The sequence below is a fragment of the Trachinotus anak genome, unplaced genomic scaffold (genome assembly GCF_046630095.1).
Source record: "Trachinotus anak isolate AG129_WGS33_773 ecotype Australia unplaced genomic scaffold, CSIRO_AGI_Tana_v1 ptg000031l, whole genome shotgun sequence".
NCBI lineage: Eukaryota > Metazoa > Chordata > Actinopteri > Carangiformes > Carangidae > Trachinotus > Trachinotus anak.
The window spans coordinates 2,034,450-2,059,820 of record NW_027273882.1 but is presented as its reverse complement, the minus strand read 5'-3'; the positions used below and the strand labels follow the sequence as shown (position 1 = coordinate 2,059,820).

Here is a 25,371-nt window from a genome sequence, read left to right as displayed (position 1 = left end):
CCTACAGTAGGCCGTGTCCCTGTTTGTGTGAGAGTCTGGTTTTGTCTGTAGGAGGAGCCAAGAGTGCAGACTGCCCGTCAACACTGCACTGTCTGAAAGGTGAGCTGAAGGGAGCGACTCTTACTGCATCATGTGCCCTTCATTTACCTGACAGGAAGAAAATAAGACTATTAGTTAATGTGTGCTCAGCATTTAAAGGTAAGACTAATTACATTTTTTTACATTGTAAATTTGCAATTTGCATAGCTAATATTCACATTTATTACAGAATGTTTCTTTCATGAATGTATCTTTTTCATTGTAGAAAAGCTTCTGAAATAACATTGACTCGACAAAGGCTCTGGCTTATACATTTTTTCTGTTCTTTTTGAATTCTTAGTCGTGCTAAATGTCCCCATCTATCACAGACTACATCCCATATTTTCACGATGGGTAAAATACTGATTAGTTAAATTACAGAGAAGCACAGTGAATATTTCTTTTCCCACCTCCACCTGTAATGTTCATCCCATCCAAATATGACTTTAGTGCCCCAGTGTCTGTAGACAGACACTGGGGCACTAAAGTCATATTTGCATCATCTGTTTTGAATGATTTAGAAAATACCTTCCAGATAAATACATTGATTATTAACATCTCTATGATACTTATCTGCTGTATCTACAGTTGACGATGCTGCATGGCTGCATCCCTGGTGTTCAGACTACATGACAGAGGTCCAGAGGTGGTGAGGGAGGTTCTCCTGGAGCGAGGGTGGGAGGAGTATGATGAAGAAGAAGGGGAGGAGGAAGACTGGAACCTCTACTGGCGCGGCTCTGCATTTCACAACTCAGAATATCACAACCTGTTGCCATGGCAGCGCCTCAACCACCATCCCAAAACCCTTGGCATCACACGCAAGGTGGCGTGACATGTTGTGTTAATTCTGTGTGTTAAAGAAACTCTGGTAGAAATGTTGTCTGGTAGACACTAGATTCATACTATGCATTTGTAATTTCTATGAAATGATCATCAAGATTCTCAAAAAGGACACTACCCTGTGGGTGTTTTGCCAAAAGGCGCAACTAGTTTATAAATAAGCTCTAGCTATGATTTCTTAGTGCATTAATCTAAATCAATGTGCATGAAAAATACTGGTTTGGGAGCTTTGGGCTGTAAATGTGACATAATAACTTAAGCATCTGTAACAGATGTGTAAGTGTTACTGTACTGTACTGTAGAATCAAACAACACTTTGCAATGTTTATCATCGCACAGTTCCCAAAAATTGCACAAAAATGCCATTTCTTCTAACGAAATCATAAATAAATGTAAAAAGTGATGAGCTACACACACATTTTTGCTTTTCTCGTTTCATTTTGCTTCTCTCATTCCTTAAGTTCCACACCACTGAAACTGCTTTTGACTTGAAAAAGTGCAAAATCTTTACTCACCCTCACAAAAAACTAGAACCTCTAGTCTTGTCATTTACACTCCATTGACACCTGGCATTAAAAGGCAATCTGTATCTGGATACGTTATCTAGATAAGAAAAAACATATCTTCATGCAGGTGGAATATTGGAAGTTCCAAACAGAAATCATCTGAAAAGAGTTTAAGTTAATATGGTCACAGTCTAATGATTTGTGTTTCTTCGGAAGGACTGCTTGGCACGCAACCTAAGAAGAATGAGAGCGACTTTTGGTTCGTCTCTTTATGACTTCAGTCCCACCGTCTTCATCCTCCCCAATGACTTCACCCGCTTTCTTGCTGAATACAACAGACTGCGTCCAACCAGAGAACCGCCGGTCTACTGGATATGTAAGCCAGTGGATCTCTCCAGAGGCAGAGGGATCTTCATCTTCGAGGATATTAAGGACTTGGTCTACGACTGCAACATCATTGTACAGAGGTACATCAGCAACCCTCTGCTGATCTCTGGCTACAAGTTTGACCTGAGGATCTATGTGTGCGTTAAGAGCTTCCATCCACTGACGGTTTACATTCACCAAGAAGGACTGGTGCGTTTTGCCACCGAGAAGTACAACCTATCATCTCTGCAAAACCTGTATGCTCACCTCACCAACACCAGCATCAACAAGTTTGGTCCTTTCTACAAAATGGAAAAAGAGAGAGTGGGCCAGGGATGCAAGTGGACCATGAGCAAGTTCAGGCATTTTCTTCACAGCCAAGACATCAACGAGCTTCTTTTGTGGCAGAAAATCAACAACATCATCACTCTGACCCTCCTCACCATCGCTCCCTCCGTTCCTTCCTGTCCAAACTGTGTGGAGCTGTTTGGCTTTGATATCCTTATTGACGTCAAGTTTAAACCCTGGCTGCTGGAGGTCAACTACAGCCCTGCCTTGACTCTGGACTGTCAGGCTGACATCACAGTGAAGAAAGGACTAATAAGTGATCTGATTGACTTGATGAACTACACATCAGTTGACAGCTTAAGAGAGAAAGCTTATCAGAAACATAAGTACAAGCAGCCTTGTTTCTATGCTAACCAGCCCTCACATGTTCCTGTACCTGTCCTCTCAAAGTTTAAAGAAACCAAATGTCAGAAGAAAGCGAGTGGCATTCAGGTGTCCCCACCTCAGGCACTTCCTCTGCTAAAAACTCTTCGCCAGTCTGAAAAGATGAACCCAAGACAATCCAGACAACATGCCTTTGTCGCTGACTACCGAAGACACCTTCCCCCTGTTGACCTAAACAAGATATATGCAGCTAGGGGCAGAAAAACGAACGCCACAGTTACCAAAACCTACACAGACAAGACCCTAAACCTGATACTTGGCCCACATTCAAGGACAAATGTGCCAGTGGTAAACAGACAGACGTGTCCAACCCTTGCACCGTGGCTGATGGACAACAGGAGTCTTCATGTGTCTGAGGTTACAAACCATGACGACACTGAAACAGAAGCTGAGCTGCAGCTCTCAGGAGAGACAGACGTTTCCTCTAAGATACCCGATATCAGACAGAGTGGGCTGGGATTCAGACATTCTGCTGTGTCCTTGAAGCTCCCCAACATTTACAGGTATAAACACCACTGCTGTATTTTCTGTGAGTTTACTGAACAACCATTAGCAACTGGTCACACCAGACCAAGCTGCAGAGGTGAAAGTGTATTGAATTGAGTTAGAATGTGTTTTATTGTTTATTTCAACTTTTCATTTGTTCAAGAGAGAATGTGTAATCCCTTCTTTAAAAGGTTAGATAGTCTATCTTTAGAACTGGGTGTGCAAAGTCAGTCAAATCTGACAGATGTGATTAATTAATATTTATATTTTTCTGCACCAATAAAATCAAAGGACACAAACTCTAAACCTCTCAAAAAAAAAAAGATTTTAAAAAAACAAGTCAATGAGCAACATACAGAGAATCACAAAATAATTTTAGTTTTATACAATTTGTGCTTTTGCGTCTTTGCGTCCTTTCTCAAACTTTTTAAGTTAACAAATTATAATGAATCTGTTGCTTAACACAAATTTGCTTATCAGGATTTTAACTGTTTTTATACATTCCATAAATATTTAGGCTGATTTCAGTTAGCTAATATTATCAAAAGCAAAACACTATCCAAGCAGGGATGTCATCCACCTCTGACTGGATGGATATAAAGCTGTTTGATTGCAGATTTTATCATTACTAATATCTGTCTACAGGGAAGATGTCATCACATATACTTAGTGTGACAATATTCTTGGGTTGAGTGACAACTTTTATTTTCTATTGACCTAAAGGTTGTTTTGGAAGTTTGGCCAAAAATACAATTTTGGGTTTTATGCTAAAAACTCCAGTTTATAGCTTGAAGTGGGTCAGATTGAAGCCACGCTGAGTGAAGAAAATACCAGCCAACAGCTGATTCAAGAAATTTGCATCACTTTCAAAAGCTCCAATAGTTCATATAGAGTAACAAACAAATGTTGTGACTGATTCACAGTGGGAGCCAAAGGCCAGTAAGGACTCCTTTGAAGGGAACCACGGCACTGAACGAACAACACATTCCTCCACTCAGAGTTGGAGACTTCATAAGGACATTCCCGTTCAATACAGCCACTCTGAAGGCCTCACAGCACGAACTGGATGTTAAGAGTGTCATACAGGAGCTTCACAAGCTGACTGGTTGGCTGGCTTCAGGCCAGTCAGAGAAGACAAGGTGGAGGAGAGTAGAAGAGGAGCTGAAGAAGGACATGAAGGGTGAAGAAGACTTTGATTCACTGTTCTGGGGGCCGAAGGATCCTCCATTACTCAGTCAATGCTTCAAACCAACTTAAGAATACAGAATACAATATTTTCAAATCTACACTGCAGGACATTTTTTTTGTGCCAGACTGAGTTTGTTTGTTGAGGTAATTTTTTCAGTTTCTGTTGCATCTATTTCAGAGAAAGTAGAAATATACAACACATCCCTTCTACAGGTATCCTTCAGACAGAGTTTACAACAGCGTATAGAAAAACGATCATAATTAAACTCAGTCGTTGTTGTGTCATATCATCAGTCATTTTTATTAAAATGAGTGGAACCCTACTTTCAACAAACCTGTAATTTCAGACATTTAATTCATTTATTTGTTTCCTGTGAAGAGCAGATAAAAAGAGACAGGAGCACATGATTTCAGCGAGCAGAGGCTTAACAGTGCTACATTATCACAGAGTTGATCAGATAACTCATTAAGATGACAGTACACTTGATTATTGATCCATGATTATGTCTGTGGGTTTATGGATCCCTATTAAAGACATTATTGAAAAATATTTCCTCCCAGCTCTACATCCCACAGCACTCTCTGTCTCACCTCCATGTATGAACACACACAGTCATTTCGACTGAGAGACAGTCTTTTCCCTGATGTGAACTCGGCCTGATGGATACTTGGTTTCCTGTTGTCCGTTGGGGTAGAGGGTCCTGACCGTCCCATCAGGATACTCTCTCCTCTTATACTGGGAAGTGTGGATTTCCGTTTGACCGTTGGGGAAATCTACCACCTTCTCACCAGACCTAGAGTTGATGATCCAAGAGGACAATCAAAACAATATGAAAGGAGTTGTTTGTTCACTGAATCAGCAAATTAGCTTTAAGGAGCTTTATAGTGTCTGTCTGTTCACTGTTCACCAGTACAGCTGCGACTTTACTGGTTTTGTTTACTGTCATCACTCTCATAGAAGGCAGCTGTTTTTAGCTAAAAAAAAACCAAATCCCACTGTGCACTATGTGCTCAATGCTGAACAGCAGACACAGTTAGAGACCAGCTGGTAAACATAGTGGATCACTTGGCAGCTAAGGGCCAGATATCTCCCTCAGGAGTCAGTAGAGACCAGACACATTCATCAAGTGGATACAAACATGACTCCAAATGAATGATAATGTTGCTCTGTAACTACTGGATGTGTAAATAAGCCACCGTTTGCTAAAAAGTTTACCATACAAACTTAAGGGGTGATGATAATGTGTGTTGCTTCTGCTGCCCCCAAGTGGCCAAAACTCTTATTGCAGGTTTCAGGCTCTGATTTGGCCCAATACAATGTTTCTGTAGGTTCAAGAAAACCCAATTTTAAGGCTTATGTACGTACCTTTGAACATCAGTGTTCATAAATATACAACATTTTACCAGATGTTTTTTAATACTTCAGTACAAAACATTAAAACAGTGTGAGTGTTTTCTCAGAGCCCGAACCAACTCAGATCTAAACAGACAGATTCAGTCACTTTCACTTTTCTGCTGAGAAAATAGAAACTCCTTATCACTCCAGAGCTGGCGTGAGAATCATCATGTTTTTAAGTTTTCTTCAGTATCACAGTAATAGAGTGACAGTGATCTGTACACCCATGGATACATTTCAAACAGGAACCACTAACCACTAATGGCTTTTTTGGCAAACTTTTTAATGGTGCCAGTTTGCCAAAATGTGAACAAATCCCAATTTGTTGCTCCATTTGGGGCCCGATGGTGTCAGACTTCAAATGCCTCTTCTTCAGCAGCTGTGATTAACTGGAATATGTCCAGTACACAGTTGTTAGTACAGCTGCATGAGAAGTTTTCCCTCTCAAGCCACTATAAATTCCTAAAAAACGAACTTTCACAATGTTTTTGACGGGAATTAAGGGACAGAGCTGGATGGTTTTACATTTTTAATGTGGTATTAGAATATTGAAACCCATCCAGACATTACGCCTTTCACTTATTAAATGTTTGACTATCAAAATTTGATTAAGTCAGCGTCTGTCTTCTTACTGGTTACCCCCTGGTGTACTAACACTGTTCATTTATTGATGAGGATACCTTCTAGCTGCCACCTTACTGACAGCTAGTCTTCCTGGGTTTCACTGGCTTTCTGACCCTGCAGGGACCCTGCGGCCAATCCTGAGGTAAAGTAGAGACTTCAGTCTTACGGTGAAAGGTGAACGATGGTGCCATCGTCGAAGATTGTCCTCTCGCTGCCATCAGGATCCAAGTACTTGATGGTCTGGTCTGGAAATAAGATCTCTCTTTTCCCCCCAGGGTGTCGCCTCTCTGTTTACAGGAGACATATTATGAAAGAAATACTACACTGTCAGCTGCACTCATATACTGTACTGGCAAGTCTGTTACTTACCAATCTGCTTGTTGGGGAAGTGAAGGATCTCCAGACCACTTGGGTAGGTGGTGTGTGTTGTTTGTGTACTGGCGTAGTAATACACCTGTAACACACATGCACATTATTGTGTTTGAGTATGGTGAGTTGTCAGGTTTCAACATACATAAAGGTAACAAACGTGGCCACAGAGCTCACCACTTTCCCATCTTCCAGAATGTGTTTGATGTCTCCATTGATGAACGTCACTGTTTTTGTTTTCTGGTCTACAGAAACATCTTTCCTCATCCTGTTGGTGAAAGTCACCAGGTTGCACCTATCGGATTGAAGTCGCTCCATCTGGGCAGAAAAAGACAAACTCGTCAACGTGATGGTAAATTTCCCTCAGAAGGCCGTTTAAAGTTTAGTAAACCTGCATTTTTCAGTGATATATTTATCTGGTGAGACACGTTTTTCCCTTGGGACACATAAAGCATCTAACTACTGTTTCTATTTATCCATCTACTTAAACCTTTTGATGATTTAGACTAATTTCTACAAGCCACTTGCGCAGGTAACCCTGTTTTTAAATTTTGGATTACATCATTGCTATAATGTATATCATTGACATACAGCATGTGAGTAACTGTTTAAACTGGGACTGAAAATCAAGTTCAGGCAGTGACAGAACTGGCACGGGGAGCATATCGACTTGCGCTGCATAAACTTGTAATGAGGTCAGTCAGTGCTTTGACACCATCTTTTGTCTGTCCTCATAAATTATTGCCAGGGTGCTTAAAGTCCACTTAACAGTCTATTATATACTTGAACAACTTGATACCAATAAGTCTTAACAGCAGACGCCAGGTGAACTCCAGAAAGTGTGACAATAGAAACACGCATTAAAAGGTGTAACGTGGAAAAACACTACTAACAGAGTTGATCATTAGAAGAGCAGCTTATTTTAGTGCATCCTCTGTGTTTCAGTTCAGGCTGGAAAATATTCGCTTTATGAGATAATGGGCCTCATAGAAGAGCCCATAATATGGACACATTCCTTCTTTATGTGGCACACATCAGCGATTTCAGAGAATTTGCAGCCTTTACCAATTTTCTCACATGCTGAATTTTCTCTGGGTATGAATGTAAAGTAATGTAATGACTGGTCCAGACCTGACATATGAGTCATGTACAGATAATCTGCACAGGGGAAAAACAGTCATCTGACCTGAAGTCATTTTAAGAAATTTATTTTAAGTTTTTTAAAATATTCTTCTGACTTTTATTCACCTGTTTCTGAACAGCAACTCATACAATTTTGAATTTAATTGGAGGAAAGATTCTCCCACTCTGACAGCTATCCCAGGTCACTGTCCTCTATCATCCTCCTGTCTCCAACAGCATCCTACAGATCTTCTATTAGTCAAATTATATTAATTATCGACTTGCTTCAGAAAGACATTTTTTAGTGTCAAATTATTCCCTTTTCTTTTCTGTCACAGCACAGCCCTGTACTGATTCCACATCACTGGCAGCTTTATTATTAATTGTTTTAACCACCAACAAGCAGAACTTGAAACTCTGCAGTGTGAATTTATTTTATTTTTTTTACTCTTTACACTTCAGTACTGTACCTGTGAGTGAAACCTGCCCACAAACAAAGCAGAGCAGGCAGCCTTATATGGTTGTTTTTAAGTTTTTGCTTATGCTAATGACCATATCTCACACACGCAGCTCCTCATGAACAGTTGTTATTCATCAGGCTGAAACCAGCGAGTATGTCAGGTTTGTCCAGTGAAGAGAGCTGAGCCGCAAAGAGAAAAGTTCAGGATGAGAATATGAAAATCCTCCTGCGTTGATATGAGGCCTAATGTGTGAGAGGGTTCAACACAAAGACATTAACTCTGCAGACTGCCGGAAAAACTTGTCTCTAATCTGTTTTCGGTCGAATACATCTGTCAAAAAGCTCCTCCTTCTTTGAACCAAGTGAGGGGAAAAAGTGAGGAGTGAGGTGAAGTGAGCTATAATAAATGTCACGGGCAAAACAGGTGGAAGACAAAAGTGACAGAGGCTGTAATGTTAAGACTTTTTTTTCTTCTACAGCCAAAAATACAGGAAAAATGGAGTAAGAAGCCGAAGTGTTTGAGGCACAGCTCATCTGGAAAAAAAACATCTCAATTAACATCGCATTAACACAAAGGTTACCAAGCAGGTTTGTGTGAGGCCTTCTGTATTAGGTGAAGTGTTATGTTACATGGAGATTGATACACTGACTTGGGCTTGAGGTATTCAAGTGTCTGCTCTCATTAAATTATATGAATGGACCAAAATTAATAGATTTGACAAACTATTAGTGAGGATAACAGAGGGGAGATTAGAATATGTTAATATGATTCTGAAGGCCACACGTTATACTACACCTCTGTTTCCTGGTGCAGTGTGTGTGTTGGTGCTGTGCATGGGTCGGCCAGCAGAGGGCACTGTGGGGTGACTGTGAGCTTCTTCCTCAGCTCAGCGTTTTCTCTGATGAGCTCCTCAAGCCGCCGTCGATCTACAAACCAATCACTCTCTCTCTGCTTAAACTGCTGCTGAAGGGCCTCCACCTGCTGCCTGAGAGCCTGCACGCATGCGCACACACACACACACACACACACACACACACACAGAGTCAGGACACATGGGTACAGTGTAAGCCTGTCCAAAAACATGTTACTCTGTGTGTGACTCATGTGTTGACTCTAAGAGGTGGGATTATGTTTGTAAATGTTTGCACAGATTTACGCCATCATGTGTTTCACCGCTCACTGTCACACCTGATCACGAGTCCTCATGAAAAACACAAAACAGCCTTAAGATAACTGAAGTCAAAACGGAAGCAACAGGTGTGTGGTGTGTTATTCTGAAACCACTGATGTGCTGATGAATGAGGTTTCCCCTAAACAATGAAATGTTCTCAGTATTTCAAAGTACAACACTTGTCTTCTTCACCTCTATTTTTGGGGTCAGTGTTTCATTCACAAAAGGAGGACTTAGAGCAACTTTTGCATAAGACTGTATTAGTTTTATCTAAATATGAGCTTGTCCACCATTAGATAACATCTTTAAGGTTTTTAAAGGTCCCATATTGTATAAAGGTAGATGTCCATGTGTTTCTGATTATAAAGCAAGTCTAGGTTCTATATTAATACTGTGAAAGTATCAAAGCCTCAGTCCACAGAGAAATGCACACAGCCTGTATTCAGAAACTGAGCCTTAAAACCAGCCTTCAGAACTTCTGTAACTTTGTGATGTCACAACAAAGCAGTCACTGCTCTCAGCCACACTTCAAGCCCCGCCCACCTGAACCCACCATCCAACCTTGCAGGATTTGGTTTTACCAAGTCTTTACCTGAAATCTGCTATATTTGTATTAGATCACTCAGAAAACAGACTGACTGACCTGTTGTTAAAAGACAGAAGCCTGAGAGAGGAGATGGTTTTTGGTTCTTAAAACCACAAATATATCTTTTTATGGAGATCAACACTTGAAATAAAACACAGAAAGTGTAAAATATGGGACCTTTAAGGCAAGGTTTTTGTAAGTGTGTTTTGTTTTTGGGAAACAGACACATGGATATGGTGATTATCTGAGAGGACATCATGCATAAAACAGCAGGTTATTGTTCATTTCAGTAAATGTTGAAAACCTCTCTTCAGGAGACCATAAACACATGCTGATTATCTGAGAGGACAAGCTCAAGATCTTCCTGATCTGTCAGGAGTAAGACCTGCCTTCACCTTCTCTGTGATATCAAATGATTTAAACAGTCTCTTGCCAGCAGCTGTTTGCTTCTTAATACTAGAAAAACTTTGCACCTTGCACCTCTCCTAAGGCCTGCTGACGCCCCCAGCTTTGTCTCACTTGTTCTACACACAAAAAAAAAAACCACTCTGCTAAGTAAAGTAGTATGTCAAGCTTCTATCTGTCAAATAAGACTTGCTTTTCCACGCCTCCTGACATTAAGTTTCAGAGCAGCATCGCTAATCGTTCCCAGTATGACAAGAAGATGAATGAATCAGAGACAAACGGGCAGAAACTTGTCCAGGTCTCTTGCAAAGGAGAAAACACGGGAGTCATTAACAGGACGATGTGCCTCACAGACAGATATTCAAAGTTGACATGGGCAACATTTTAATTATCCAGCTTAAATCCACTTTAGTCAGATAATTAAAGGTAATTTCGCAGCAGCTCTCTGCTTCACATCCATGGAGCCATCATCAACAAAAGCAACTACACAATCTATTGTCGTCCCGTGGAGGTGGGTGGACAGTCAAGTTTCACATTCATTTCACACTCTAAATCCTTGTGCTCAAAGTCTGACGTGGTATCTCAAAGTAGTGTCAAAGCACTGCCATTAAAAAGCTCTTTTCCAAATAACTGCCAATGACGATGCAACACTGGCGGTACCAGTTCTGCAACATATACATTGTAGGAGTGGGTGGTTCTCATGGCTCAGGGCAATACTGGAAGGAGCTTCTCAGAACACACGGTAAATTATTACTCTGACACAGAAAAGTGTTACACAGCAGTTTCATGAGGGAGCAGTTCACCTCCACGGCGGAGCAATCAAATGTGTGTGTACATCTCGGTGGGAGAGCTGGTGTTGTGACACAGGCCCATGATGTCATGAGAAACAGAGGCAGTTTGTTGGGCAATACTCCTGCAGCTGCTAAACCAACATTGCTGCGGTTTACGGGACATGCAGGGACTGTTTTATCTCTTCTGTTCCGTCAACAAATCTCCTGACAAAACGAAAATCAGCGCTGAATTTGACCCACTTACAAGTTCTGTCTGTGCTGCTGGCTACAGCCTCTGTGACAGGGAAACAGTCATGCTCATGCTGTGGACCTGATTCTATTTTTCCACTGAAGTGGAGGCGTCACAATATACCAGCACTAACAATAACCCAGATATTTACAAAATGAAATATTGATCTTGTGTTGATAATACAAAAAGGTTGGGTGGTCCTCTCTCTCTCTCAGAGACATGACTTGAATATGCATTTGTTCATTTACAAGGCCCTTATTGGAGAGCTGCCTTCATATATTTCATCCATCTTAACTTGGTCCACTGGACCACATCACACTAGGACCAGTGACTGGCTTAGTGTCCATGTCCCTCGAGTTCATACTGAACTTGGAAGAACTGCTTTTTTACACCAACCATTTGAACTCACTACAAAACACTTTAAAAATAAATGAACTGGTAATTTTAAATCCATAATTTCTAACCTTTTAACTTCTATTTGTAATTGTTTTAGTTGATTTCCTGTACATGATTTATTAATTGTATTTATGTGTTTGTTTTACGTCATTGTAAATGAGGGCCTTGCCCTCAATGACACTCGAGTTTAAATGAAAATCAATTAATAAAAATCAATTAATAAATAATATCATGATGGCAGATGTTTGGCCTTGTGGATCTTTATCAGCTCATCTGGTTGCCTTGTCACTGTCATTAAGTGTCACTGTTGTTTTTGTACAGTTCTGTCACAGACTCTCTCCACCCCCCACACTCTTATTTGAGTCGAATTCATTTGATGATTTCATGAATTTGACTGATAACATTTTTATTTTTTATTTTCTATATAATGATAACATCGTGATTGTGATTCTTTTGGCCATGATTATCGTGAAGTGAAAATATTAGTGATTGATTGACTGATTAGTGGACAACACTCTATGTCCTGAGCCACACTCACTCATATCTAACTAGTATCAAATACAGACTTTATACTACTCTGAGTACATCTGGTCTGACACAAAGCAACATGTTCTCCCAGAGACAGACTGACCTGGACTTCACTGGTTTCCAGTTTGTGCAGACTCTTCATGGCCTGACCCACTTCTCTGTCACAGAGGATGTCACCTCCTTCGCAGCCTCTCTCCACTTTTCCTCTGCAAAGAAACACTGCAAAATATTAAAAATAACAAAACAAGAGTGAAGAGAGTAACTATTCAAAGTAACAAAGCTAACAGCTGATGTTTAGCAGGTATAATGTTTACCATGTTCACCATCTCACCTTTTAGCATTTGCTTTTTGCACTTAACACAAAGTACAGCCATGGCTGCCGGGAATTTATTGTTATTGTTTTGCATTTATCTTTGGTTATAAAGAAAGTCAGGTATATCACCACAGAGAAAGAAAAAGCTAAAGGGTTTTTCAAGGAACACAATCTCATGAATCTTTGTGCTATTACTGCTGTCAGTAGGCAAAAGATAATAAAAGTGGGAGGAAGTTTAAGATGGCATTACACTAAACTGATAAAGTGACACCTACTCACTTCAACCACAGTGCTGCTCAAATGTCGCAGATTGTTTATCAATTTATAGATGTGCTGTAAAAAATTATTTTGCACTCCCACAAAGTCTGGTTTTTGTCAATTTGTCAGTTTTTGGTTTTTTTTTACCTGTGAAATCCCCACGATGTTTGTGCCATTTCTGTTTTATCATCAGTTTCCATTTCCAGTTTCAGTGAGTTTCTCTTCAACGTGTTCTGACCCACTACACATGAACAAAAACAAAAACAGGAGAGACTCTGAAGGAGCAGCCACACAGGAGTGAAACACCTGCCATCATGGCCTCCTCCTGACTGCATCACACAGCTCCCCTCATCTCTCTCAAGGGTCTACTTGTGGACAGTTTCTCCTCAAAGTCTTTGTGATGTAAACATGAAAGTGATAGAAGTGAATGTGTTACAACTTACAACAATCACTGTTTAAAATGGGTGTTAACTTTCAATAACCACTCCCGCCCACATGATTTCCATGGGCTCTACACAGAGAGTTTATTCTAAAATAGCTGCAGTTCAATCAGTAAAATCTAATAATAATAATAAATTAACAAATTTTATAACTTTATAAACACTACATCTGCTGAATTCACTTATTAAAGCACATTTAAATAGAAATAAACATCTTGTCAGTGAAATCAGATTTGTGTATTTTGGAAAACCTGTGTTTATTCTGGTCCTGCATGCAACATGGTTGCCTGTCCTGGTCTAAATGATCATCTCTCCAGCATTTCAGATGTTCTTTGTTCCTCCTTGTTTCCCTGCTGTAGTTCCTCAGAGGTTTGGATCTGCTCTCTGCGTGTTCTGAAACAGACTTTTTCTATTATCATTCTCCTGTTCTTATGGTTGTTAAAAGATCCATTCGTGATGCGTTTTCAATGTAAGTGAATGAGAGAAAAGCCATATTCCTAATTTTGTGCCAAAGTGTACGCAAGGGTTTGTCTGGAGCTACTTTGAGGCTTCAGCTGTCCAAGTAAGACTCCCGTTGTGTTTCCCTGGACAGATTTACTTTAAAAGTGCATTCAGGGCAGATTTTTATTGGTCAATGTAAACAACAAAAACAAAGAAAAAATTGTGAATTTTAAAATCAACATACAGTGTTTATGGATGTTAGGATGTAACACTGGATGGCTTAGATTTTGACATATGGAGACGATATAGACTTTTTATCAATTATTATAATGGGACAATATTAAATAATAATTAATTAATCCCCAAAGGAGCACTAAAAACTAAAAAAAAAAAAATATATTAATTAAAATGTATTACAATTACAATTTATTAAAAAGCACAAACACTGAATGTCCCCAAAACATGTCAAATATATGTAAAATTCACCATTAGAATTAACATTAGTTCTATTATTTTTGCTCAAGCTGGTGAGCAGGACCGATCCAAGTCTCTGATCCTGCCACTGTTTCGGTTTTTCCGAGGACATCCATCCCTCCCTCCTCAGCCTCACTGGGAGCGTTGGTGGCACAATCACCCTCTGATGGGTTTAAATGGGAATCCTGAGGACCGAGACAGGGAGGAGGGGATGGGAGCTTGGGAAAGTGGTGACACTGGGGAGGCGGGTTATCTTCATCCTTGCTGGAAGTAGCAGCGAAGATGTTACTTCTTCTGGTAGTGGAATGCATGGGAAATGTACTGTGAGGTGTTGAAGCTTGGCTTGTGTTATTTGGAGCACTTGCTGCTGTTGAAGTTTGTTTCTGACCTTTGACCCAGTTTAAGCATGTGTTGCTTCCTGGTCTTGGCTCTGTGCAGTGGCAAAGCTGAAAATGTGTTTTTGTTTCATCACAGCCTGTGGATACAGTTTCCATCTCCAAGCTTGAGACTCTCTCCGTGTTGTTGTTCACTGTCTTAAAAACTAACAATAACTTCCTGATTTCTTCAGACCCGGGGGGAAACACTGTTCTCCCTCAAAGGCGGGGAAATGTTGACATGTTGCACTAAATTTGATTCATGCAGAGTGCTGGGATGTTCGGGCGTCCGGACATGTCGCTCTGCTGCAGGGATGGTTCCTGTCAATACTCTGAGCTCACATACATTTCTCTATGAGGTGCTGTGAGTTCAGTCTGACCTTTCACCTTGTTTTCCTCCAGCTTCACCTATGTCTTGGTGCTTCACCCTCTTCTCTCTGTCAGACTTGCTAACAGCTCCCATTTCCTTCCGTTGTCATGCACTTTTCTTTTTTATTTGAACTTGTGAGAAAGTCTGCGTCAGATTGGAAGAGTGGGGTAGTAAGTTGCTCTTGGCAGTGGATCTGGGAAAAGTCTTCTCAGGATTATATAAGGCAGAGCGAAATTCTGAAAAGTCCCGAAATCTTTGCCATGCTCAGATTGAAATGTCATAAACTGGAAGGCTTCAAGCTGCATTCCTTTGTCTTTAAAGACCATAGATGGGGCAGAGGAGTGGCTCTGGGTGCCGGAGGTCAACTTCCTGCAGGACTGCGGCTGCTGCTGCTGGTCAGTGACCTTCAAATTATTTCTGTTCATCCTGGAAATGTCCTCACTTTCCCGCAAGAAGTAATGTCTTTCATTTGACGTCAATGTACTAAGTTTCAGCAACAATAATGCAGATGTTAATGTTCACCTTTAATCAAATGACATTTTATTCTGGAACAAGAAGGGAAAAGTTTTTAAATACAGATATAAATAATTATTTGTTTTTGAGGCGTAATATTTGTTTTTTGTTCTTTTATTGTTTTTTTTTTTCTTAGTTTTGTTTTTCTTAAGGTCATCTAGGCGGTGCCCAAATGACCAATTGTTCTAAAAGAACACTCTACCACAGTAATGTACTGTGTCTATACTATATTACTACATAATATACCTTCAGCTGCTTTGGCCCAGAGATTTCATCCCCTTTCAGCTGCTATTCTACAAACTCTGTAAATTCACACTGTCCCTCACAGTAGATCTGATCCTCCTTGGTGCCTCATAACACCACACACAACAAAACTATGTCCGGAAAATAGGGAAAATAAAACACAAAATAATATCAGCTAAGATAAGTTAAGTTGGCAAATATCCCTGTAGGCAGAGCAACAAAGAAGTGGAACCAACACAGTATAAATTCTACCATATAATAATCTCATATGTGCAGTCTGAATAGTTTTACTAATAACACACAAAATCCTCCAGAGTTATGGGCCAGCTGTGTGAGCGCCTCTCTTCAGAGTTAGCTGGCAGGATGTTTCTCACTGCAGAGGGACTAATCTGGTCCTTGTCATTCAGTCTGGTCAGTCCCTGTTAGAGTAATGAAGTGTCCCTGCTCTGCTGAATCTTTTTTTTTCATCTAAATGTTAAAACTTTACAATACAGGTCATATGTGAGAAGTTACTAAGGAAGGAGTGAGAAACAGCTCAGGAACAGGCTGATAATCAATGAACAGAAAGACTCTATACTGACTAGTAGAGAACGATGAGATACTAGACTGGGAGATACTGTATCAATGAATCACTAAGTAATGATTAGTTCATAAGTAGAATAATGACCAGTTCTCTCATGAGTCGTTCTTGATTAATTATGTTGTTGATCAACACTAGTTACCAGGCAATGAGCAGTTCAACCTAGTAACCATTCATTCATTCATCATGTGATATGATGCACCAGTAATTATTGACAAATAACTGGGAACTAGTTTGTTGCACTCATTGATAAGTCATAATTAATCAAGATTGACTCATGAGAAAACTGGTCATTGCTCCGATTCACTGAAGAAGAAAACCACAGAGAACTGACCAGTTTCTCTGTAAAGAATGACATATATCAATGAGACATAAGGCCTTAACTTATTTACCTCTGTCAGTTTATCTGTCAACATGACCTGGATAAGTATAAGCGGCAAAATTGATGAATTAACTAAAAAAAAAAAAACTACTAAAAATTGTACATATTTTACATAAGAGACAGCAATAGTGGGGTTTTGTCAGACAGTTTTTTTTCTTTTTAACATTTTATAATCAACAATATTGAAGGTGTTTGTAAAACAAATATAAAACTTTTCAATACCTTGTAGACATTTTTTATAAGAAACTGAAATCAGCTTTTCAGGACCTGCAGATGCTTCATATCTACTAAATTCAGGTTCTGAATTATTTAAGAATTGCTCATTAACAACTGATTAATTAGGTAGTCACATTTTTGTGTACCATATTGCAAAGCATTACCATCTAAATGCATCCGAGTGGCAAACTACAGTTAATATACAGTATATGACGCAGACAGACCAACGAAAAGAGATAGAGTCTGCAAGACAGGAGGGTGAAGGGAAGCTTCACGCTGAGCTGCAAGCTGGGAGCCAAAACGTGATTGGATGAGTGCCAAACATCTCAGGCTCCTGTGAGATATGTAAGGATGAAAGTTAAACTCTACACCGCTGTGAGTTATAGCAGAAAGTACAACTCTACACTGAGTGTTACTGGAGTCACAGGTTGGCTTGATAATCTGAGGACAGTGGTTCGATTGTTTATCTGCCTGACAGGCTGCAAACGTCACTTTTCCTCTGAACTCTTCCAATAAACAAATCATGGCTCACATGTTCCAGCAGGTTAATGATAATTGTTTACTTTGATAACTCTGATTGTAACCACTGTTGTTGTGCCTTGAGGAGGAGTGGGAATGACACACACTCTGATAGGTAAAAACTCTTTCCTCTCTATCCTCATCTGGCTGCTGCTGTTGCCTCTCACCATTCCCACCATGCTTCAGACCTCTGAATGCTGCAACAGCCACAAAAGCGAGAAAGACAACACCTTGGTGAAAGTGATGTCTACATGCTGAATGTATCATTTGTGTATATTCTCATTATAAATGTAGTCTCTTAAACATCAGTCCCAAAGATTTCCCATAGTGAGTGAAATGAGAAGTAATGACAGAATTTTAAGGAAAAATGATTCACCTGAGCTGTTCTTCATTTGAAAATTATTTTCCAAGAGCTTGTTCATGACAGTTGTTTTTTTAACAGTTTTTTTAACCAATGCTGTTGGTTATGACCATGTGGCAACAAGCTTATTAACTATTGTTCAATAACTGATGAAAATGAAATGTTTTAAAATGAAATGATCTTTGATTGAATGCGTGCTAAAGGATTACATCAATGACAAAAGCTGGAGCATCAAAATGGATAGCTGGTCAGCAAGAGGAAGAATTAAAAGGAAACAGTCAAGAGACAGTTGGTGAACTGACAAGTGATCCCCACCCAGTCAAACAAAAAAGAAAAACTGAGCTTCCTCTGCTTTCAGTTCAGTCCTCAATGAACAGTTGTTATCATTAAAATAAAAGGTGCTCTGAGAAGGCGTCATTTGGCCTCCGTATAATTATGAGGTCAGATGTGGGCCGCCAACATTTTTGGGATTTTCAAGTAGGCCACGAGTTGGAAAAGGTTGGGAACCACTCCTCTTTGAATTTGCCAGAGCCATTATACTCATTATGCAGGTAACTGAAGTTGTCCTTGTCCAGCAGGTACGGAGAACCAGCAGACCCAGACTGCTGGGCTTGATTCTTTTTATTCCACTACTTTTACCAAAGTTACCAAATATACAATTACATGGGACAAACACAGAGAAGGCCCTCATCTGACAGGGTGAAGTCTAAGACGAGACAGACTAAATCAAGGATTGTAGTGAGTCAGTACAGATCGAGGTGTTAGCTCATGCGTAAATCCTCGCTAACACTAAAACCACTCAGAAATGTTCAGAAGACAAACTGAATAAAGACAAACTGTAGGTGTATTATATAGGTTACTGTGTTGAAAAGTTTCATGCAACCTCTTCCTGCATGTGTAAAGCTGACTTATAAAATCATGAGCCAGATGTGGGAAGAGGTCACGTCCTAATGCTTTCTGTGAAACATGTCCCGGGAGAAAGTCTGAATCTTTCAGAGTTGTCTGGACTTGTCACTGAAGCAGAGAAGGAGTTCAAAGCATGCAAAGTTCGAGGCATGTAGGGTTGAGTGTGAGGCCTATGGCTAACCCCCCTCCCCCTTAAAGAAATCCTCCTCCCTCAGGACGCAGCATTCCACACAACTTCATTTACTTTTCCTTACATAGTAGAGAACATTGACAGCAACACTGCGTCCATCTCCGCCTGCCCACATGTACATCTATCACCAATTCCCAGGGAGCCACATCTGCGTCCTCTGAGGAGAGTTTATATCTGAAATATCCCCCGTGCAGCATTTTTAGCAACCGAGCTAGGAGCTGAGACACTCGCAAGCTGTCATTCATGAGAAACCGGAGGTCGCACAGTAGCATGTGGGATTTAACTGAACCCTCAAGAATAGACGAAATGGTTCATTCTCACAGTTGGAGCCAGGAAATAGCAGAATGCTTTGCAAGAAGGTGAAATGTTTTCACCATATTTACTTTAGGCTGACACAGGTCATATCAGTTCGTGATATCAGCGTCTGATATGACTTTCTTCACACGGAGGCTTATCAGGGCTCAACCTGGTTCTCTAATTTCACCATTTAAAAAAATCACCTTGATTGTTATTTTAAGGCTCAACTACTCCTAGTTTCCTCTTGACAAAAAGAGCTTTGGTTATTTGTATTTTAAATGTTATGGGTAGGTCTTGCCCATTGTAAGCCCCATTGGTCTCACAGTGGAGAAGCAGCTCGTGACTCACCTCCTCAGGCAATGAGGAGGAGCTACGAGTACAGGGGCTGACTAGCGTCTCACATTAGATCTGCACACAGAGAATTACTTCCAGATATGTTGCTGACACACACAACAGGACGGGAAGCCCTGAACTACTTGGAAATCCCAAACGTATGCGAGGACTGAGAGACACATTTAAAAACTTGAGGATAACGACTAAAGACGCTGGAGAAACTTGTTTGGCAGGTTTTTTTTGTTTGTGTGTGCGTGTGTGTGTGTGTGTTTGTGTGTGAAGTGATTTTACTTGTCAGTTTAGAAAAGGACACTTTGCTCCATGCATCTGGGACAATTTTTTACTTGCTTGTAATTTATATTTGCACATTCCCAGGCTGTTCAAATGGGAAACGCCAACACAAATGAAACTCTCTTACAACAAATTGAAGACTGTGATGCCACAGACAAGGCACTGTATAAGTTCTATGCAGCTGTCATGATTGTGATTTTCATCTTGGCTTTGCCTTTGAATGCATCTGTCCTCCACCTCTTTATATTCAAGCTGAAGTTCTGGAAATCCAACACCAACAACATCTTCCTTTTCAACCTGGTGTTGGCTGACATTCTCCTGCTCTTCTGCTTGCCCATAAAGGCATACACCTACATCCAGGGAGAGAGGCGGAGCAGCAATAACACGGTTTGCAAAGCTATGCTCTTCATGCTGTTTTTGAACCGAGGAGCCAGCATCGCGTTCCTGACAGTGACGTCCATTGATCGATACTTTAACGTGGTGCACCCAGGTCGGAAGAATCTCCTGAAAGCTCTGAAAAAATCTCCTCAGATCTCTATCATCATCTGGCTGCTGCTCCTGCCTCTCACCATTCCCACCATGCTCAAGACCTTTGAATGCTGCAACAGCCACATAAGCGATATACACGAGAAAAACAGCACAGACACCTTGGTGAAGGTAATGTCAACATGCTGAAGGTGTCATTTGTATAAATTCTCATTATGAATCTTCATATTACCCTGAGGCTTTCAGCATCTGCCATAGTGAGTGAGATGGGAAAAGAGAAGTAATAACATGTCAGTGCCAAATGACTCATCTCTGACTGATTTGCTTAATTTGAAAATTATTTTGTAAGAGCTTGTTCATGACAGTTGGATTTCCCAACTTAAACACTGTCACTTATGACCATGTGGCAACACTGGCCTGTTTTTTAAGTCACTGATGACGTAAAAAGCTGCATCTTTCTCATTTATGCAACAGACAGTTCACATAAAATATACAGTTATTGTCCAGAGAGGATAATGATACTGAAATAAAACGGCCGAATTTCTGTGATTAAAGGGATGAAATGCCTGATCAGACATGAAGAATGTGGGTACATGGATTCATACCAGAGACAACAGAGCACTGGGGGTTATCTCAAGAGCTCCACTTACGATAGAGCCTGTTTCCACAGCTATTTTTACACTGACACAGCACTCAGCATTGAGCCATGTTAAACCTGGAATGTGTCAAACTGCACTAGACGTGACAGGGCCACAGTTTCATAAGACATATTTATGCTAAAAGCTAAAACTTAATGCTGTTTAAAGGAGGAAATGCTATTTACTCACTGTTCATTCACCCAATTTAAGATTCTGCCCATGACAAGATGCCTTATTATGAGAAAACAGGAAGGCATGTGGATTATTTTCTATATTGGGAGACTGCAGAGGGGATGATTGATTGTGTTTATACCACGTGGTGTTTCAATCGTCTGTTACTTGCTCGTCTGTTCAAACCTGGCATTAACATGTGTCTCAGGTGATCCGATCACAAGACAAGACAGCTCTGAGCATGTGAGTTCAGACCTGGCATTGAAATGCGTCTCCATATGTGTCTGGAGGGACCACCTGTGATGGGAGCTCACTTCCCCGCTCTACATGCAACTAAAGACATATGTGTTGTTGTTTTAAGTCTGCTCGACTATGACAGACTGGTCCGTTGTCAATGTGTTCATCGAAAGGAGAGAGATACAGCAAATCAAGGCACAGCTCTTCAATTAAATAAAGTTTTATCCAATTGAAATAGTAAAAGATTTCCATCATTATGAAACTTTGGTGGGGCTAATTAGACTGTGGCAGAAGACGTCAGTAGAGGGGCGGTCCTTCAGTGTGGCCCAGGACTCATTTGTGTTCACACTGCTAAAAGATTGTGGCCACCTGTGGCCCTGAGCACCTCCAAATGCCTCCTGAATGCATCTTGGGTGCGTTCACACCTGAACTTAGAGCTGTCCACTTGTGATCACATCAACCGAGACGGATGTTAATGGCAGATCTGAACAAGGTCTTTGATTCATGGTTAGTTTCACTGGAGAGGTAAACCACTGGACTAAACTACCAAAATGTATATAAAGTAGTTAAAACTAGCTGCACCCCCACTAGCTACAACAGCTCAATGCTAATCTAATAATGTCACATGAATGCATCTGTCACAGGAACACTTCTGCAGCACAACTGATACTTTAAATACATACCGTTCCAATATACAATTTTTAGGGATACTTCATATAGGATACCCATCAAGAACAAGCCTTTGTTGTCGGTGTATATGACAATTATGTTGATCTTTTTTCTGCTTTAAGGATGTGGTGGACAGTATGAGAGAGGTGGTCTTCTTCACACAGATCCTCATCCCCTTCATCATCCTGGTCTACTGCACAGTGCACATCGTCAACCGGCTCAGGAAAAAAACAGTTGGGGATAGGACCAAGCTGAAGAGAGCAGTTTTTCTGGTGACTGCTGTCATGGTGGTCTTCTCCTTCTGCTTCCTCCCCTGCACCATAGCCAGGATGGTACTGCTGATCGTCCGCGTCCAAGAGTTGGGTCTGACCTACCAGGACAAAGCTGCCAAGGCTTTTGACGGCCTCATGGTCCTCTCCTACATGGACTGTCTGCTGGACCCGCTGATCTACTGCTTCTGTAGCACCAAGTTCAAGGCTCTGTATCTGTCCAATTATTTTCCATTCTTGGTGAAAGATGCTCAAATGCCGGTAAACAGCTCATCAGGGAACACAGCACCGCATCCTACATGCAACACCGTCATTTAAAGCTGTACACTTCTTTGTTTCTGTGTGTGGTGACACAGAAACCCAATAGGATACTACCTGAGTCTGACCATGTGCCTCAAAAATCAACGTACTTTATGAAAGGGGGCTCTGAAGGCGAAGTCTGCTATGAAGCCAAGACGTACAGTAATCATTTAAATGATTCTGAAATAGAGATATACAGAGGTAGAAAATAGGAGGGAGTGACTCAAGAGTCTCTTGATTGTGTAGGATATGTCAGTGTTAGTGGATTTTATTCAGTGTATTTTTAAGGTATTTTCTTTTATAGGAATGCCTCCCAGCTAGCAAGTAAGCACATCTGTTTTTCTGTTTGGCTTGGACAGCAAAATTAGTAGTTCCTTTCAAGTGCAGCAATCTTATCTGTCAAATCGTACCAGTCTCACAGCGCCGTTATCTCAGCCTCCACGGTCAAACAAGCAATAACTAAAGCTCAGAAAAATATAACCACACCACCTGAAAATGTGTTTAGCTCTTGTTCTACGAAGGTGTGGTGATAAATTGTGAACCAAGAAGTCTGAGGGGATAAAAGAGGTTTTCTAGAAACCTTAAACAGTATTCAGTAGCATGAATTCCTTGGCCAGGAGTATCAAATGTGTGCATGTAACCGACTCCAAAATAGCATATGAGGCCATAGTCAGTCCCCTATTACAAAAGACCCATACAGGAAGTTGGCTGTTAATGTTGATTTAATATTGAATTGTGTAGCTGTTTTTTATTGTGTATGTATATATAGAGAGATGGGTGTATTCATACTGTATATATTTTTTGTTCGGGATAATTTCTTGTTAATTCATTGATAATAAAATGAAAGTAAACTGTCCCTCCTCATTGTGTTGGGAAGCATTTCACAAACTACTGCTGATTAAACAACCACTAATCTAAAATGACCTGCCTCAAAAATATAAAACTGCCCCTGAATGAATCTTACAGTATAAATAATGAATCATGACCTCACCCAGACTAAACGATACTTCACCCAGACTGTACCTGTATAAGTCATCTGAATGGTCATTTTCACCCTGATGGTGTCATCAATAGTAATAATGAGTAAACATCTATCTGTTGTTCAGTGTCTGGCGAGAAACAGACTCCACAAAGTGATCTGATGGAGTCTGGTGATCTGGTGGATTTAATGTCATGTGTGTTAACAGCGCATCACTGTGTCACAAATTAAGTCATTGCTTTGTAATATGAACAACATGATTCACTGCAACAGTACAATGACACCTTTGTCCTTTGGAATATTGTGCAACTTTCTTGTCAAGTTGAATTTATAAGAAAATCTAATTTCTTATAAATTCTTTCCTCAAACACTATGATACCCCCCCCCAAGTACGGTATCACAGTGTTTGAGGAAAGAGCAGCTGCTTCTGATGGAGGGAAATCAAGACAGAAAAAAAGAAGTGAAGAAGCTGCCCGACTCTCCAGCTTTGTAGTGATAGAAGGAAAGATTTCAAGGCCTGTATTGATGTGGCAACATGATTAAAAACAAGAGCAATGTCTACCTACTTTTGGCCTCAGATCACAAGCATACCAACACAGAATTGTATTAAAACTATCGGTTAACATGTGGAAATGTAAGCAGCTGTAATTGGCTCTGCAAATGTAACGCCTGCAGAAATTACAATGTGTAAGTGTATGAAAATGGTGCAAATATTTACAGAGTAAAGACACAAACAGGTTCTAAAGTCATGTAAACTATGATCTTTACAAGCAAACACAATTTAAACAGCCTGCACTTTATCAGTCAGTTGTCAGTGTTTGTGAACACAACGGTACAGTCAATATGCTTAATTCTTGTTTTTAATTTGGAAGTACATCTATAAATGCACCAATCAGTCTCTTTTGCAGTATAAGAGTCTCTCATTTATTGTTACAAACTGTGTGCATTAGCACAGGAGGCCAACGTTGCACTGTTTACACCATCTACAAAACGAGTGCCAGTTCTTTATAGCCTATTCTAAACTAGTCTTTACAGTCATCTGGGGTGTGGGTGTTTTAATGGGGTCAAACACGTATACACTTGCCAGTCCTGACAGGTCGCCCTGACGTGAATGCAGCTGTGTTGCAGCTGTATTAGCATTACATAACCTCTAAATGTTGTTATTTGTTTAGTCACAAACTGAAATAGGTATTAACAAATACTATTAAAGGTTCCATATGAGTTGCTGACTGTTTTCTGAGTGATCCAATAAAAAATATAGCAGATTTCAAGTAAACACTCAGAGAAACCAAATCCTGCAAGGTTGGGCGGTGGGTCCGGTTGGGCTGGGCTTGGGGCATGACTGGGGCAGGGACTGCTTTGCTGTGACATCACAAAGTTACAGAAGTCCTGACGGCTGGTTTTAAGGCTCAGTTTCTGAATACAGGCTGTGTGCATTTCTCTGTGGACCGAGGCTTTGATACTTTCACAGTATTAATACGACTACTTAAAAAGGATTTAGAATCATTTCAGGTTTACACCACCTTATAAAATGTCACCTTATAAAACCTGGTGAATTCTGGTGATAAAAGGCGTTATGGCTAGAGACATAATGTGTTCCTTTAACTATAATCTTTCTTTAGATATCATTCCTAGAAGACATAATACAACAATTGCTCAGTTGTCAAGACGAGTTTGTCGTATTGTCTGCTCTACAGGTGGCACTGTGTAAATACTGCCCTACTACTGCTGACATGTGTGAATGTATAAATATTTGGTAATCTTTGAGTACTGACTGATCCTTCGTTTCCTTCAGGTGAGAAAACGATGTTGATGAAACTTGAGTGATTCATTTAACGGTTTCAGCT

The 25,371-nt window shown here is 40.4% G+C and overlaps 3 protein-coding genes across 9 annotated transcripts in view; 2 read left to right on the top strand and 1 right to left on the bottom strand.

Annotated features, from left to right (window-relative positions):
• The first annotated feature begins 63 nt into the window (after nucleotides 1–63).
• On the top strand, nucleotides 64–4,265 carry ttll2 (tubulin tyrosine ligase-like family, member 2). The gene is made up of 4 exons (XM_071467245.1): nucleotides 64–198; nucleotides 667–901; nucleotides 1,641–3,025; nucleotides 3,932–4,265. Exons 2-4 carry the CDS (start codon nucleotides 680–682, stop codon nucleotides 4,263–4,265), a joined length of 1,941 nt encoding a protein of 646 aa, XP_071323346.1. The 5' UTR covers nucleotides 64–198; nucleotides 667–679.
• The window catches only part of LOC139612228 (uncharacterized), a 35,332-nt gene continuing 13,042 nt past the window's right edge, over nucleotides 3,082–25,371 (bottom strand). For 2 of the 7 annotated variants that reach the window (XM_071467562.1, XM_071467568.1), the window contains 7 exons: nucleotides 12,993–13,086; nucleotides 12,378–12,480; nucleotides 8,964–9,161; nucleotides 6,763–6,903; nucleotides 6,586–6,670; nucleotides 6,383–6,503; nucleotides 3,083–4,990 (listed from right to left, as the gene is read on the bottom strand). In XM_071467562.1, the coding sequence (XP_071323663.1) occupies nucleotides 4,810–4,990; nucleotides 6,383–6,503; nucleotides 6,586–6,670; nucleotides 6,763–6,903; nucleotides 8,964–9,161; nucleotides 12,378–12,480; nucleotides 12,993–13,086 (923 nt within the window). In that variant the 3' untranslated portion in view covers nucleotides 3,083–4,809. Of the gene's footprint in view, nucleotides 4,991–6,382; nucleotides 6,504–6,585; nucleotides 6,671–6,762; nucleotides 6,904–8,963; nucleotides 9,162–12,377; nucleotides 12,494–12,992; nucleotides 13,087–25,371 lie in introns of all 7 variants that reach the window. The other 5 variants (XM_071467564.1, XM_071467566.1, XM_071467567.1 and 2 more) reach the window with 4 other exon arrangements.
• On the top strand, nucleotides 19,556–23,401 carry LOC139612229 (12-(S)-hydroxy-5,8,10,14-eicosatetraenoic acid receptor-like). The gene is made up of 2 exons (XM_071467570.1): nucleotides 19,556–20,432; nucleotides 22,099–23,401. Exons 1-2 carry the CDS (start codon nucleotides 19,869–19,871, stop codon nucleotides 22,561–22,563), a joined length of 1,029 nt encoding a protein of 342 aa, XP_071323671.1. The 5' UTR covers nucleotides 19,556–19,868; the 3' UTR covers nucleotides 22,564–23,401.